The sequence below is a fragment of the Lonchura striata genome, chromosome 3 (assembly GCF_046129695.1).
Source record: "Lonchura striata isolate bLonStr1 chromosome 3, bLonStr1.mat, whole genome shotgun sequence".
Taxonomy (NCBI): Eukaryota; Metazoa; Chordata; class Aves; order Passeriformes; family Estrildidae; genus Lonchura; species Lonchura striata.
Window position 1 is genome coordinate 93,370,445 of NC_134605.1, and position 17,058 is coordinate 93,387,502.

At 40.5% G+C, this 17,058-nt stretch overlaps 1 protein-coding gene and 1 long non-coding RNA gene across 7 annotated transcripts in view; one reads left to right on the forward strand and one right to left on the reverse strand.

Annotated features, from left to right (window-relative positions):
• Window positions 1-3,648: 3,648 nt before the first annotated feature.
• Window positions 3,649-12,296, forward strand: LOC110482178 (uncharacterized). The gene is made up of 3 exons (XR_002467373.2): window positions 3,649-3,874; window positions 4,069-4,110; window positions 12,246-12,296. It is a non-coding gene; the product is annotated as an uncharacterized LOC110482178 (long non-coding RNA).
• Window positions 10,006-17,058, reverse strand: part of ARHGEF10 (Rho guanine nucleotide exchange factor 10) — a 123,285-nt gene continuing 116,232 nt past the window's right edge. For all 6 annotated transcript variants that reach the window (XM_021551229.3, XM_021551228.2, XM_031504434.2 and 3 more), the window contains 2 exons: window positions 16,688-16,810; window positions 10,006-14,775 (listed from right to left, as the gene is read on the reverse strand). In XM_021551229.3, coding sequence (XP_021406904.1) covers window positions 14,261-14,775; window positions 16,688-16,810 — 638 coding nt within the window. In that variant the 3' untranslated portion in view covers window positions 10,006-14,260. The remainder of the gene's footprint in view (window positions 14,776-16,687; window positions 16,811-17,058) is intronic.

Consider the following 17,058-nt stretch of genomic DNA (forward strand, 5'->3'; position numbering starts at 1 on the left):
CAGAACATTAGTTTCACATGCCACTCCTGCAGCAAAGGGTTGGCTTTTAGTTCTTACTGTCTAACACCTAAAATATGGATTGCAGAAATAATAGGTCATTTCCAGAGCTAAGGGCCTGTTTTTTCAATCTACTTACAAGAAAGGGGGAAAGAGAAAAAAGCGGAACTGCTTTCAAGAAGAAAAAGACAGAACTATTGTGAAACTCTGACAGGTTGATAGTTTGAAATTATTCACAAGTCCAGGATCCTGCCAGCAGTTAGAGATCCAAAGCTGAAATGCAAAACTTACCTAGCTCCTTAAGTATTCCTGGAGGAGTAAGTGTCCAGAAAAACAACTAAGAGTTTGTGCTAATCTATGAATGCATAAATGTAAAATAACTTCAATTAATTCAAATCATGTTGTGACAGACAACATAACAGCATGGAAGCTGCTTGACCAACATGTGTTGATTTGTATAGAAAGATTGTGGTTTCTGGCATGTTTCCAAGTAAGTTAAAAAAGCCTGTCAACCAGTTTCAGCCAGAGGCACAGCAATGGCAGCTTGTGAAAATCACACCTGAAAAGCATTTATGTGACACATCTTTCTTATCTCCCTGACATACGATGCAAAATCTGTAGAACCACTGGATTTTTTTTCTCATGCTCGTTTTGCATTAAACAAACTGACTTAACCAATCATGAATCCTGCTATCCTCGCTGATGAGATATAAGAAATAAACTGGGAAATACCAAATGTATAGTGCAGAAAAAAATACCCAACCAGCTCTTTTTTGCATTAACACTCAATAAAACATATACAATACTGACCCAGTCTTGTAATGCTTCCAAAGCAAAAACTGCCAGTTAGCATCCATGGAGCATTTTAGGATGAAGGAAAGGGTGCAGCATTGCCAATCAATTGGTCCTGATCCTGCAGAGAGTTACAGATTTAAACACTGCTCACAGAACTAGCCCCACTTGTAATGCCAACATCTGCAGTGTAAACTGAGTGCTTGCTTAATTAAGTGCAGGAGGAAGGAAAAATCTCTGTGCATTTACTGTGTTGTCACATGGTAAGGAGTTCTGGCCCAGGGAATTGGCAGGAATGTACAGCCCAGGCTAGGGAAAGAGCTGGTTCCCTTTCTGCTCAATAAGAGCTCAGTCACACATAAGGTTAAACTGGCTGTCAAATCCTGAACTGCTATAAAGTAATTCTTCTTCAATGAAAGGAACTAATCATGCCTGCTCACTGACAAAACAAGACTGAGACCAAACATGAAGCCGAAACAATAGATGATGACAATTTCACTGAAAAATAAAACACCAAGAGTAAAAATGTCATGTCCTGAGAAGGCTAATGAGATATAATACAATGAAAATTGGCTCATTTTTTAAATGGGTATTTTCAAGGATGTGAAGTGGCATAAAATGACTTCTCTGCTTCTGTTCAGAGGCAAGAAACAGACTCCCAACTGCAATGCTATACAGTGTCACTAGGGATAAACAGAAAAATCCCTGCAAAATCCACAAAGGATCCCACCAAGGAAAAATAGTATTTAAAAAAAAAAAGTTTAATTCTACCTTGAAAGAAATTGCAGGATTTCCTTTCATGTTTTATTATACCCTTCTTTAGCAGTCAGCTGCCCCTAATATCCTCTTGCAACAGGATACTACAGGATGCTGAAACCCCTGGTAAGTAGGATCTGGATGCAGTCATCTCACCACATCGTCATCTCTATGGTAACCTAGGCCAGCCCTAAATACTATAATCCTGCTTTACTATAGTAAAGCCAGTTAATGACTTTAATTGAATGTTCCTGCCAAATAATGGTGCTCTAATATTTATTGACATTTCAAGTCTGTCCATCTCTTTGGACTATTTGTTATATTGAAAAGCGATGCAAACACAGCGTTTGTAAAAGAAAGGAAGCTACTACAGATTTCAGCCTTTTGACATTATCAAGGTGCAGTCCTGCAAACTCCAGCTTCTAAGTTGCACCACTAACTTCCACTGCCAGGAGCGAGTCCTGCAGAGCACAGAGGAGCTGGGGCAGGCATGGGACCAGTCCTTGGCTCTTGGCAGGTTCTCATCAGACAGTGCCATTAGCAGTGGATGACCAGAGCATCCCACTGGCATGCACTGGATGTCCTAATTAAAGAGTGAATAAATGCAGTGTGATGGGCCCTGGGAAGAGAACACAGAACAAGCAGAATGGGCCAAACAGTTAAATGAGGGAGGAAATATTGCTTTATCAATACTACTGACAATTTAATTATTATTTTCCATGAACATTCCACCTAATTCTTTTTTGGGAGACAGATGGTTAAGTCCCTGGAAAACAGAGAAGCCCTTTTGCTTCTCAGATCATACAGAAAGATTGTTCTTTTTTATTGCTATTCTATTTTTTATTGCCCTACTTTTTTCCCTAGCTTTTTGCTCCAGTTTTCTATTATTTGGTTTAATTGCTGTGGACAAGCTTTACAAAATATTATTATTTCTAGAGGTTTTTTTTTTTTCTTGATGGGTGAAAAAAGTAGGCTATAGGATTTAGTAATATCATTTTCTATGCTACGTGTAAGTTTGGGTTCAGAAGTCTGCTTTTTGTTGGTTTAAATCACCAGATATAAAAATCTACCTACTGAAATTCAGTTTAAGTTTTTTTTGAAGCATCCTCCACCCTGCCAAATCCTGCACGCGTATGCTCACCCAGGGCTTGCGTGTGCTTTTAGCAGGATGGGGTAACACGCCATGAAGAATTTATAGCGGAAAGCCATCTCCTGCTGTTACACATCCCTAAACGCTACAAAGTCATTACTGTATTTAACAGGTCAGCAGGATAAAAAAATAATAATAAAATACGTAGGCATCAGGGTTGGCTTCTCTGCGACATAAGGAGGAGGCATATGGAGATATGCCCAGGCTCCCCGCTGCCCAGAGAAGGTGGATTAAGGGGGCCAGAGGGAAGAGAAAAGAAACACGATCAAACCTGACAGTGCTCCAGCAACCCCTCTCACACACACGCGCTGCCGCGGCTCCACGTCGCGGTCCTTACCGCGGCTATCGGAGATGCCGGCACCAGCCCTCCCCCGAGGCTCCGACCCCGGCCCCCGCTCACCTCTCGCCCGGCAGCGCCAGCGGGAGCGGCGGCCGGCGGCGCCGCCGTGCCAGGCGGGGCAAATGGCCGAAGCGCAGGGCCGGGCTGGCGGAGGGGCCGCGCTCAGCCCCTTTGTTCGCCCGGCAGGCGGAGGGAGGAGCGGGCACGGACCTGTTGCTGCTGCCGGCGGCTGCCGGCGAGGGGCAGCGGCCGCGCCGGGAGCGCCGCGGGCTGGGGCAGGCGCGGCCCCGCGGCGCGGAGGCGGGCGGGCGGCGCGGCGGCCCCACCTGCCCGCGCTGAGGAGAAGCTCCCTCCCCGGCGCCGGGGGGAGCGCCGGGCCCGCCCTCAGCTCCGGGCGGGGCCGGGGAGCCGTGCCGGGGTGCGCGGGGCGGCGCCGCCGCTCCCCGCGTGAGGCAGGGCCGGGGGCTTTGCCGCAGGGGCGCAGCGCAGCGCCCCGGCCGGAGCCCCGAGCGCCGCGGGCCCGGCGCCGCCCGCCCGCCCCGAGCCGCCCGCCCCGAGCCGCCCCGAGCCGCCCGCCCCGAGCCGCCCGCCCCGAGCCGCCCGCCCCGAGCCGCCCGCCCCGAGCCGCCCGCCCCGAGCCGCCGGGCCGCTCTGTGCCTGCCGGCCAGGGGCAACGCCGTGGCGGCCAGGTGCAACTGGCACCAAGCTCCCATTTTCTCCTGGCCTCAAAGCTGAGACTCTCGTCAGGATTCCCTGAATTAAACCCGCTTTTCAGTTTCTTATAAAACAATTCACGTTATGTTATTTGGACTCTGAGTCTGCTCCCGACACAGGCAGTGGTACCTAACCTAATTCAAGTCCCATTGCAGGCTGCAGTTTGATTTCTGCCAAGACAGCAGACATGCTGCCCTAATCCCTGACCCATTTCTGGTGCTGGGATATATCGTATTGTCTCTGTAGCATATAGTTTTCCTATGATACTGCTGCCTCAAAACACTATTAATCTGCAGTTTTTCTCTTTTTCCCTCTCCAGGGACTCCAGGGACCTGTCAGACTGGTTCCCCTGCAGTGCCCAGTAAGTGGCTCCTGGCCTTGGGAGACACTCCTGAGCAGAGTTGAAAAGCCACTACCACCTCCTGTCTCAAATTAACCTGACAATTAATTGCTTCTATGCTGGCAGTGTGGCCATTGCAGCTGTATGTTCTAGCATCATGGTTGTGATGGCTAAGTGTGGTTGGGTGTCTTCTACTTCATTTTGTCCCATAGCTTCTACTTTTTGACATCAGTTGTGCTAAAAACTCTCATGTGTTGACTTAGCACTTAATAAACTAAAGTACTTGCATGCAGTGCTGGATAACTGTAACCACTTGAAACCCTTGGCTCCAGTCACGTTGTGCTCTGACTTAGAGCAGCTCTTAACCAGCAGGCTGGTGTTCAAGCAGAGGTCGTGTCTCATCTCGACTGAGAGAGGCAGCGCTCTTCTGGGAGCTATAAAATAGATAAGCAACAATCATAAAGTGTCACCAGGGTTTTAGAAGAGACTGAAACCACAGCACGTGGCTTTAGTATAACTGTAAATTTGTCACTGTCCCCTGATTTCGTTCCATTACAAGATTGGAATGTAAGTTGTGTACATGGTACAGTAGATCCATTAAAACCTGCCAGAAATAACTCTTCTCTCTGACATCAGGAATTAATATTCTTGCTGTTTCATGCTACTTTAAATGCTATATAATTCAAGATGATACTAAAATTAGACAATTGATACAGTATGGGAAATTATCTTCACTTTTAAAATCTCTGTTATACTCTGGAGTATTGTCTCTCCTTAAGGTGCCTGACTTCTATTCATACTGATGAGAGTTATGTGGCTGTAGCAGCAGTATAATATCTGAGATCATATCATTCTGACTCACGCTTTCTGAATACAAAACGATTTTAACCACTACTGGATTTTCTTAGCTTCTCTTCAGGTTTAATTGCCACATCACATTCCAGTATGAGTGTACACCGAGTTGTAGTTTGTGGAGACCATTTGAAAACCTGTAGTAGGTAGGAAGTAACAATGTGTTTTTATGGGCCCTGTGGATGGAGCCAGCAGAAGAACTTTACAAAATCCAATTCCATGGAGATCCTAGCCTGAGAAGTCAGGTAGCACTTGGCTGCTGCAGACTTCATTCTCCGCCCTCACTGAACATTGCCAGAAGCAGATCAGCGAAAATGACCTTTATGGAAGTTCAGCTGTGGGCAGCAAAATTCCCTTACTTTGTAACTCAGTCTACTTTCTTCCCACCAAGTTTCTTTACAGTTCCCTGTGCTCCTTTGTCATTAAACCCATTAGTATAAACAAATAAAAAGGAGTTGCTGACCTCTAAGCATAATTTTTGCAAAATACTGCAGCTCTGTGGATCATAGGCCAGGACACTTGCTATGGAGAATAAGGCTGCTCATAAATTAACCTCACAGTTTCTCATAGAACTGGAGGTGATGAAAAAACTGGGACACACACTGGGGAAATCATCTCAGCTTTAGTCACTTGATTTCCTTAGTTAACCTGAGTTCCTGAGGCTCCATTTATAACTAATGTACAGAAATAACTATGTCTGAAGGGCAATTTTTTTCACCTATCTTTGACATCTTATCTTAGGATGTGGTGAATCACCTTTTGGTATTTCTTATTTTTCTCCATTAGCTGTAAAGTCAGTCTGGTACAGCTGTAGACAATTTTTAAATGCCTGATTTGCATGAGATGAATCATTGTCCCAGTGTAGAAAAGACCTTATCCTAAAGAAATCAGGTATCACACAGTTTACATGATACGTAGTTTGGTGCCTGAAATGCATTTCTGTAGCCCAGCCGATGTGACAAATATTCAAGGGGACGGATATATTATTGTAATGCTGCTACTGGCCATCAGGACTTGCTGAGATCCTGTGTTTTGCAAGGGGCAGTTAGCCTGGGATAACAACAGTAGAGTGCTGAGTAGAGGCAGGAAGGGAAACATTTGCTGTGCTCTGCCCCAGAAACCTCAGGTGGCCCCTGCTCAGTCACATACAGCAGAATTCCTTCTGGACATGCAGCCCATACTCTGTGTCTCTCGCATACCAGCAGTGGTGCTCAGTAATTAAAAGGAAATACAGTTTGGAACAAAAGAATTTTATCAAGTGTTTCTCTGGTTAAAAAGAAAAATCCAAATGAAGAAATAGGAATGGGAAGGTTTTTTATCTCGCACACCTCTGTAATCCTCATCAGACAAAACAAAGTATTCCTTCTAGAAGGCATAATGCTACAGTGTCTCCAGTGCAGAAATAGACAATAGTGCTGAAAGCCTTTATCATGACAGGGTCACCAAACAGCATCCTGATCCAGAGCACATCTGCTCAGAGCTTATCAGGGCCATGCTCTTCCAGAGCAAGGTAATATATTTATTTTTTTCTTTCTCCCACTGGCTGTACCAGCAGCTGCATTGCTGCCATTCCCAGCTTGTAGACTGTCTTGCACGATTGGGCCATCACGGTAGCTGGAGCGAGCGCACAGCTCCTCAGCCAAAATTAGCCAGTAGATCACATTAAAAATTAATAATTCCAGTCTCAGATGGTTGATTCTTGGCAGAACTTCTAATTTAAGGAGTTTAGGAATAATTTAACCAAATAATTATTTTATCCAGATGAAATATTCACTCCACATCCTATGAATCAAGAAACGTTAAGCCTTAGATAACAGGTTCAGAGGGTAGCTCACAGCATATGCAGGCTAGCTTCTACAAGTAAGCAAAGTAGAATCATGCAGATAGTGCACCCATGGCAGCACGGGACTGCATATGGGTCTATGCTCAATTATTTACCCAGCTAATTAGGTGGGCTTTGCAGCCTTTGCTCACTGAGTCCATCACATTGTGGGCACATGTCCTGCACACTAGGCAGGACTGGTATGTCTCCACAGACTTGCCACCAGTGCCTTTGCACATGTAAAGCTGCTGGTAGGCTATGGCTATTTTTAGATTTCTGCGTTCATTGTTTGGCTGGGTTTTTTTTTTTTGTTTGTTTGTTTGTTTATTATTTGGATTGGTACATGGATGTATTGAAAAAATAAATGTTGTAGCATCAAAATTCTGGAACAGATAATAGTTGAAACTTGCTGGAATTCCTTCTGTGAATAGATTACTGGAGTGACAGATACTCAGTGGTAGTAGTTAATGTCTGTGTTCCCTACAGTGCCCAGGCTAGAAGCCAACATGTAAAACCAAAACAACACAAATAGGAAATAAAACCTGACTTCTTTTCCTCATTCTATGAACAGCTGAACATTCCCATGTGAAATACTTCTTGGTGTTGTAATACAACAGACTCAGGGGCTGGTTTGATGGTATTGCTGGAACAGACCAAATAATTATTGTATTTCTGCTGAACAAAGATGCCTAAAATACATCTTATATATTTGGAATACAAAACCTATACATGCTGTATACATGTCACACATGATATGTTATATTCATCTGATGCAGGGCCAAGCTGATCTGCATGTACTATTTTTCAGACATCCCTGTAATACACCCAGATAGTAGAATTGGAAGTGCTGGTTGCACCATGAGGGTTATCAGCTTGTAGCAGATAGAGCCTTATAGCTATAAGGAAAAATAAATCATAAATATTATTTCAGTGTTGGTTTGCATACTTCTGTGCACCAGAGACAAATGAATATTGGTTTTAATTTAAGAAAATTGCAAAAAAAAAAAAAAAAAAGGCATAGAAAAAAGGCCTCAATGCCAATATTAATCAATATCTGCCACCCAAAAGTGTGATCTGAACAGGTAGAGCAGTTTTTAATGAGGTTGAAAGCATCTGATGAAGTTAAAAGATAGGGAAAACACACATTTACTTAGATGAACAATTGAGAAAATGTGCACATCATTGTTAATTTGCTAAAAATAAAACCCGCAAGAATTTGGGAAAATAAAGAGCCGACCCTTGCCCTTTACATTGCTGAATTTATCCAGTCGTTTCTTCCCAGCCATAATCAGCCACAGATTGTTCCCATCACCTGTCTCATCTACATGTGTGGAGCAAAATACCTCATTATCTGTACATTTCTCCCCAAATGCCATATGGAATGTTACCATGTATTGGCAAAGGCTATAACCAGCTTTGCTCCCCTGAAAGGCAAGGGGAGGCTGGCACATGGATCCCACCTGATATGGCCTCACAGCGTGTGTCTGTAACCTCTGCAGCGCTCTGCACTTCAGCAGTGCAGATGCAGCTTAAGTTAACTGATGGTGTCAGCTGCTTGTGATCAGGACTAAAAGCATCATAGGCTGCTCTGAGCAACATTGCAGAAGAGTGGTTGCTCTTAGAAATCTTGGGGGTAATCCTCCTTATTAAAGCATGCAGTCTGTGCTACCCAACTAATAGAAATTAATTGGGTAGTAACTAATTAATAATAGAAAGGGAACACTGAAAAGCATTTAGTTAGTGTAGTCTGCCAGGTGTGTTCTGCAACTTGAAATGCACACAAATAGAGCAAACCAGAAAAGCCCATAGGAAACAGTTTAAGAAATTTGATTTGGAAGGCGTGAGTGAATTCAGTTTTTGTACCCACATTAAAGGTGATCCTGATGCTCAAGCTGAAACCCACAGAGTTTCTCTCCAATGTGGAATAAGAGAAAGGAAAAATGAAACTTCTGTAGCTAAGTTTTTTCAATTTAAAACCATTTTTGTTATCTGCATTTGGGCATTTAAGATACATAAGTTTCAGTGGAAATCAGGTACTTCAGTGCTTTGAGAAAACTCTGCTGGAGGCTCAGCTGAGCCTTTTGATGTCAAAATACTCCTGAAATTGTATTTCCAGTAAATCCTTATGATTTTATCTCCCCCAAGGTGTGTCATTTTAATCCTAGGTGTTCTGGCTCCTCTTGTAGGCTGGGACACACACTAATGATAACTGTGATTATCATTGGAGTATAACAATATGTACAACAGTAGAACTTGCAGTTCTGCTGTCAAGGCTGGTTTTGCTGGAAGAAAAAAATCCCTTTGAACACCTTTGAAGGTCATGCTGTGAAAGACTAACTGCTTTATAGTGTGGTTTATGGAGCTTGGCCAAAGCACTTGAAGCGCTTTTGGTCATATATCAGCATTGTTGCATTTCAAATGGAGTTACACAGTAAATCTTAATTTGCTAGGAAATTTTCTAATCCTTTCATCTGAAGTTGTTTCGGTGTTGCTTTGTTGACTATTTGTTTTTGGAGGAAAAAGTGTTTTTTGCAATTTGGTAGTTTTTTAAAAAAATGCTATTAATCTAGGAAGCACAATTGAAAAACAGCAGCAACTAATTCTGAAAAATCTTTAGCTAGATTTCTCAAACTGAATAGCAGATAGATCTGGCAGTGTGCATGCTGCATTTGTGAGGAAACAGCATGTAGATTCTACATACAGCTATAAAGCCCCTGAATCTTAAAAAGTATAGGAAGTAGACCAGAATTTTGAGCTGTGGCATGGTGCAAGCAGCTGATGAACCATCCCAGATTAACAGTGGCACTCTTCATACCAGCTTGGTACCTGTATGGTACATGTCAAGTCTATACTAGTAGGTATTTCTATCTCCTGACAGGTCCCAAGTTCCAGACTTTTAGGCAACCATCGAACAGAAAGAAGGTTGTATGGATACAAGAAAGGCTGCATCAGTATCAAGAAACTAGAGGCAGAAAGCCTATTCTGCAAATGGCACCACACAATTTATATTAACATAGTTAATCAGTTCCTAATATGTAGCAGGTAAGTGGCTTTGCCAGTGCTGTCTGACAGGAGCAGCCCAGGTCATGTTCAACCCCAGCAGTCAACTACTACCTGTGATCACAGCTCAGTGCTCCAGTTGCCGCCCTAGTCCTGGCCACTTTACTCACACAGACATTTTCCACCACCACATGTACAGGACACCTGCAAGGAAGAGATTGTTTAAAGGACTAATCATGGGCTTGGAGAGCAGCAATGGCTTTAATCTGTGTTCTTTTACAGACTCACCATACAGCTTCAAGTCAGGCAAATGCTTTTCAACTTATTTTCTTCCTAGCTACAGATACAAATCTGCCTTCTTAACAGGACTATTATTATGTGAAGTATTATTACTATGAAGCTATGTAAAGCAATCTAAAAATACTGTTATCAGTTCCATGGTGTCACTCATTGCAATACAGAGTAGTTCATGCATTACAGCTCCATTACAGCTGCACCTTTCAAATGACTGATATTCACCTGCAAATGCATTTTACGAAAACCAATTTGTCTATATGCAGTTAGAAAATTAAACAGGACAGAAGAAATAGAACAGTGAAATTTAAGTACTGAACCACAGTTCAGGAAACCCTTCCCAATATTCAGGCTTCTCTCAAAGTGGCAGTAAGCAATTTTAGCCCTCAGATTGTCACCATAGATAATGAACTGTAAATTCCCATTGGGACAGAATCTGTCTCCAGGTGTGCACAGGTATCCTGCACTCATATGATTTGATATTTTTCACAATCATGTACTAAAGAGATGTATACAGCCAGGAGCAAACAGGCAGCTTTCAAGCAACCAAAGAATTCTCAGTAAATGCTCTTGTTTGTTTATACTAGCACAGGTATGCTCGAAAAGGCTATTGCTGAGTCTGATAAATACAAGTCTCTGTATTTAAACACAATCATGGGATTATGCATCCTTTAGGGCAGATTAATTAGAAAGAATTGCCTGTTAACAACTGAAAATTAATTTCTTCTCTTAAAGCCTTTGCTCTGCAATACTCATTTTCAAAATTAATGCTTCTCATTTTTATGCAGCATGCATGCTGCCCAAGTGCTGATGCTTACTCCACACAGCATAGTAGAAATTCTACTGCTTAGACACTATTTGAATCTACTGATACAGTAATCAAACCTTATAATAAATGACTGCATAATTTTCAGAAACTGCATTTGCTGGCATTTAAATTGCAGAAATATAAAACTAAAAAAAATTCATCTTTGTAATCCTAACCACATATACTATTTTCTCTTGCATGAGTCCATATTATTCATTAATGCATGACCCATATTCTAACCTTCTAGTTAAAATGACAACTGAAGATGTTCTTCTGAAGTTAATTTTTATAGTATTTTTTATTCAACATATGTCTCAATTCATACTTTGAACATAAATACACAAGTTTTATGGCTCATGTTACAAAAGACACTACTAAGTGTTAGAAAACATATATAGAATATATTGTAGTGGTAACATTTGCTCCCCTTTTTCCTATTATTTTCATAACTTCTATTAATCTAGAAAAGCAGTATCAGAAAGCAAAATCCAACCTCTGAGCAGCACAGTCTACAACGCTATAAGGACTATTTGTCAGCTGTAAGAGAAACTTTGGTTCCTGCCTGTTTTTGTAGTAACATAATACCAGAAAGTTGCATTTCAAAAAGGAACATTGCCCTTTGTGCTCAGTTAATTACTAAAATCTAGTTTATGACAATATGTATTTTTAAAGACAGACATACAGCTTCTCTTTTGCTTTACAGTTTAGTAAGATAAATAGATATTTTCAAAATAGGGGAATTGGATGAGTGACCCATTCTTTTCTTACAGAAATCACTGGCAAAACTCCAACGTACTTTCAGAAGAGCAAATTTGTACTTTGTTCTATTGATTTGTTCCATAGATAGAACTGAAAAAAATTACATTTTAACTAACAGGATAAATGTCTCTACAACTCTCAAGGAACTACTGCTAGGGGATCCTGCAATGCATGGATTTCCAGTTGAGTGTGTGGTGGACTTTACTTACTGCTCCTACTGATCAAGATCTATCAGGGAGTAGATGAGATTCTCCAGTCCTAAAGGCAGGGACGTGGAATACCATGCCTGAGGAACATGCAAAATAAAACCTGTGGTCTTTTTGCTGCAGCAGAGCCAAGGGATACTAGATTATATATGCTTTATACACAGAAGAATCTCTTAACTTGCTTTTCAGCATACATACATTAAACTGTACAACGTAGTACTTCCACACAGTGGGCAAAGAGCAGCTCCCAGGGCCATAGCTATGGAAGAGTATATAAAATGAAACTGGCCTTGATCTCTCAAGCTAGGGGAGCCTAAGCAGTAGGTCAGGGAGGAGAAGAAAAGTTTGGGAAAATGTTGCCAGTTGCCTGGCTTAGAGGCACTCTGCTTTTTTCCTTTTTTTTTTTCCTTACCAGGACTCAAGCCAACACTATGTCTATGCCAACACTGACAATACCCAACTGAAGTTGCAAGACACAAAGCAAAAGACATGGAAGAAAAACACAAAACAGTAATGAAGATCCTAAGCCTACAATCCCATCTATAACAAGTATCCTTTGTGACTCATTGAAATCCATGCTATTATGACTCAATGGAAGATGTGGGCAAAGCCTCTGAAACCAGGATGCATACCTGATTCTGAAATGCCTATTTTGGTGCCACTTAGCAGTCAAAGCATTCCTTCTGTCCCCCGCACTGGTGTCAGGCATCAGGGAAGACCTGATGTTAGTCCAGTGCTCTGTCAAACTTGCTCAGCCAGCCTACACACTGATTTTGGAGTCACCATGATAGTGGCTTGCATTTTAAAGCAAACAAATTGGAAATTTTAGATGTGCACAGATCTGTTGCAAAATTAAGAAAATAAATTTCAACATCATTTAAAAACCCCCAACCCTACTACTATATCCAACAAAAATACTTCAGTCTCTAGTACTGTTTGCCTTGAAATAGCACATGCTGGGAAACACTGTCCTTATTAGTGATTTAGATAGTGATTTAAACTAAGCAAATTTAAAAAAAAAAAACGGTAAAATCAAGGCTTTGAATTAGAAGTAGCAAAAACCATTTCAGGGCAAATCACCATTTCTGGCAATGTCTTTATGGGCTGAAGCCTTTTGCTTGTATTTCACATGTGCAGAGATTTGTGCAACAGGCAATTTCAGTACAAATCCTAAATTTAAAGTTTCCTTTGGAAATACATCAATTAATGAATAAAACATTGGTCAGGTCCCTACATAGAATTCATCCTTTTTACAGTACCAAAGTGACAACTTGCCTGATAGAATGAAGCTCTGCACCCCACTTTCCCAATACCCATTTAGAGGGCTGTGCTTTGCTGAAACTGGGTGAAAAGAAGTGCTTGCTGCTCAGATATGGCCATATCTCTGCTGTTGCACTGTGACATTATTTGATAGATGCTTGCCTGGGGACACAGCACAACTCAGCTAATGTAGGACTTAGAGTGATTACCTGTACTTCCTATAGATATTCCTATATTAGTATATATATATCTTCTCAATTAATGCACTAATTAATAACTTCATTATTAATTTACTGGATGTCTATGCCTCCTTAAAAATGTTACAATCCACGTTTAGCTTTGATATTGAGTTGCAGAGTGAGGATGTTATCAGCACTACAATGCACAGCTGTCTTGTATCTGTATTTTCTCTTTGCCCAAAGCCATCACATCCTTGCAACTTTGTGTATAACAAAACCAAGTTGCATACACATCACACCAAGACAATGTGCTTTTTGTACTGCAACACTTCTAATAATACTGAGCATTAGAAATTAGTATTTAAAAAAAATCTATGTTCTATGTTGAAATAAAAAAGTACTGATTAATTAATTTAGCCAGTTTTGTTCCAGCCAAACTCTGGTATGTGGAATGAAATTTTAAGCTATTATAATTTTTGCCAAATTAATACTAGCTCACATTAGACTACTTATTATTTAAAAATATTTATTAATTTGTTAAAATCTACTCTTCCATGCCAAAATCTACTCTTCTTTCCAAAATATGTCACTTTGGAAAAAGTAGAAACAACTGATTTATGCAAGCAGAATCCAGCATGAGACATGGCATGTCTTCCTTGCCTTCCCTAAGTGCTATAGAACATAATTAAGATATTTATAAATGTGAGTATAAATAAGGTAAGAGATTCTAAAACCATTTTAAAGTCCCTAACATTCCTTTTTTTCCCAAGTATCAAAGACAGCACCAATAATTAAACATTTTCTAATACTCTAACACTGCAGAATGTTCTAAGGATGTGAAGACTGTCTTGCACGCTTAATCCTGTGATCCAAGCCTACTGAAATTGCTCCCAGGTGTATAAAGCCTATCTGCTTGGGTCCTAAGCTGGCATTAGCCACAAAAGGATATCACATTTTTTTAATAGCAAAAACAATCTTGGAATTAGTTCAGTTAGATATTTAATAGTGGGATTTGCCAGACCATCACTGAAGACACTAGTTCATCTTGTCGCTGCTGCTTGGTCTTCTTGTTCACTCTTCTGTGTCCTTGGCCACCAGAAATTACTAATACTGAACTTGCTTTCATTTTCTTAGATTTCTGTCTTTTACTTTTAAATGAGATATTTTGATCCTTCAGAAGCTCATAAATGTTACTGTCCTCTGGTCTGTGTTCTAGGGAACTTGATCCATGAGACAAAGTAAGGGATCCAGAAGATGATGACAAGTCACTTCTTTGTGCAATGGACCCTGCTGAATCCCCCAGCCAAACTGCCGTGTCCTGGGCGTTGCTAAGGGAAGAGCCAGGTCTTTCACTGTGCAGAACGTTCTTTTGGTCATCGTCCTTAGGTTCTGAGCCAGGAGGGAGGCTGTTTCTCACTTTGTTTCTGTTCTTTTTGTTTATAGATGTAGCTGTTACAAGAAACTTGACTGGGCTATTGTGTGCATGGTATGACACCATTCCTCTTCCTGGAGCCAAAAGAAAAGACACAATTAAAGAACATTATTTCTCAGACCACAGTGTTCTGCCATAATTAGTTCATGAAATTTGCTCAGAATAGCGTAACTCTTAATGCCCGGTTATATGCATCCAGTCTTTTGCCTTGTGTGGACACTATTTACAGAAAAAAAAAAACAAGTAAAAAATAATGTTCTACCACAAGTGCTTTAGGACTAATAAATCAGCTGAAATATGGCATATGAACTTTAGATGATGTACTTTTGTGCTCTGTTCTCACTATGGCATGAGCACAGAAATACTGCTGACTTTTTAGCTGGCATTGACACAAATGTAACACTGCATTTTCTCCAGTAATCCCCACATATTTTGTGTACACCAAATCAATCCTGTTCTACCTCTGTAGCTCTCCAGAACAGTGTAAGAACATCTTCTCATTGCAACAGACCCATCCACACTGTAGAACAGGAACTAAAACTCATCCTTCTGGTTGTCTAGTTACCACTATAGATTCATAAGGAACTAACTGAACAATCTTTTTTTTTCTTTTTTTTTTTTTAAGTATTTAATCAGTGGGATATTGGTGGTACAAGGAAGATTTACACAGTGCAAATCATTAGAATGTATGAAAAACAAATTGCACATGGCCAAATTGAGAAGCTATAACAGTATCAATAGATGTGCCTTTTACAGCAAAAAAAAAGGGAGAAAAAATTGAATTCTACTAAATAAGATACATTATTAAAAAGAGCTAGGCAAGCAAGGGGAAAAGCCCACATATCTTATAAATCACTACACCCAGTCCTAAATCCCAAATGCATTTTACATTGTAAGAAAACATATTCTGCTTTTACAGGAAGTACATTCACATAAAGGTGAATTATTGTTATTAGAAACATAATGGGGAAAAGCCACAGTTTTTAAATTCAAAATACAGTTATCAAAGTTATCAAACAACTGAGACAAAACTAGACAAGTATCTGGATAAAATCTTGATTCCAGATAAATGCAAGAATATGAGACATAAACCAAAATAATAAAAACAGAAAATGGAAGAATGAGAGATTTTTTTGATTCTGCAACTATGCATATTCTTGTAATTGTATTTATTTTCACCTAAGATTTTTACAAAGCATTTATCCTGTGTCATACCAGATTATTGCTGTGTATTTTGCTGAACACAGAGGATTTAATTTTCATTTTGAGAAGTTACATAAGCTTTTTTTCCCCTTGGAGGAAGCTGCAAAACAGCTTGCCTCATAAAATCTGCCAGCTTCCCTCTGCAAAACAGAAGCTTGAGTAGAATTCTGAATCCAAAACATTGGGGAAAAGCCCCTATTAAACACATTTTTAAAACCTTGCTTCAAATAGTAGCTTAAACACTTGTATAGTGATACAGAAGCATTTGTGTGTTTGTATTTCAAATGGGGTAATATGAAAGTAACTCATAAATATATCTCTCCAGAATGCAAAAACCTTGATCACTTTTAAAAAAAGGAAATACATACTCTCATATATTCCAAGTCTCCAGTTTGGAGGAAAAGGGGACACAATCAATTTATTAAAAAACCAGTTAGACAACATGCTCATTTTTAAATATCTGTGTCTCTAAACCTAATGTAACTATTTTCCCTAAATCTGGAAATAAGACTCTCTGCATTCTCTTCTCATCCTCATATATTTGGGGTTGTACTCCAACAGGATTAATGCCTATGTCTTAAAGAAAAACAGTGTCCCCTCTCAAACAACTGAGATAAATATCTAGATAATATTGTAAAGCTTGGAAAGAACAACAAGTATAATTTCATCACACAGCTCTAACTTTTGTCTAAACAATGCATATAATTTGGAAGGTTCACTTAAGTTACTGGCAGAAGAGAAGTGACATCTTCAGTACTCAATAGTTTGAGAAATTTCACTCACCAGTTACTTTGGGAATCCCCTGCAAGCGTGGCACTGGTAAGGCTACTATAATACCCAGGTTTGTTCCAACCAGAAGTAACCCATGGCACACCAGGAGGCTGGTCACAGAGACACGCTGCTGCCCTGTGGAATTTGGCAAGTGCTCCGTTACTGAACAGTGATGACCCAAAGGTCAAAGCAACTTCAGGCAAACACAATCAGCTGTACCATCTCAATTCAGCAAAGCACTCATTGCAAGGCAAATATTTTGCTGGATTATGGAATTACACTTTACATACATGACAATTGAAATATTATTGAACTTCTGAAACATTCTACCCTAAATCTCTGAACCACAGCATCTAAAGGTAAACACAGACTGTCTCTACAAA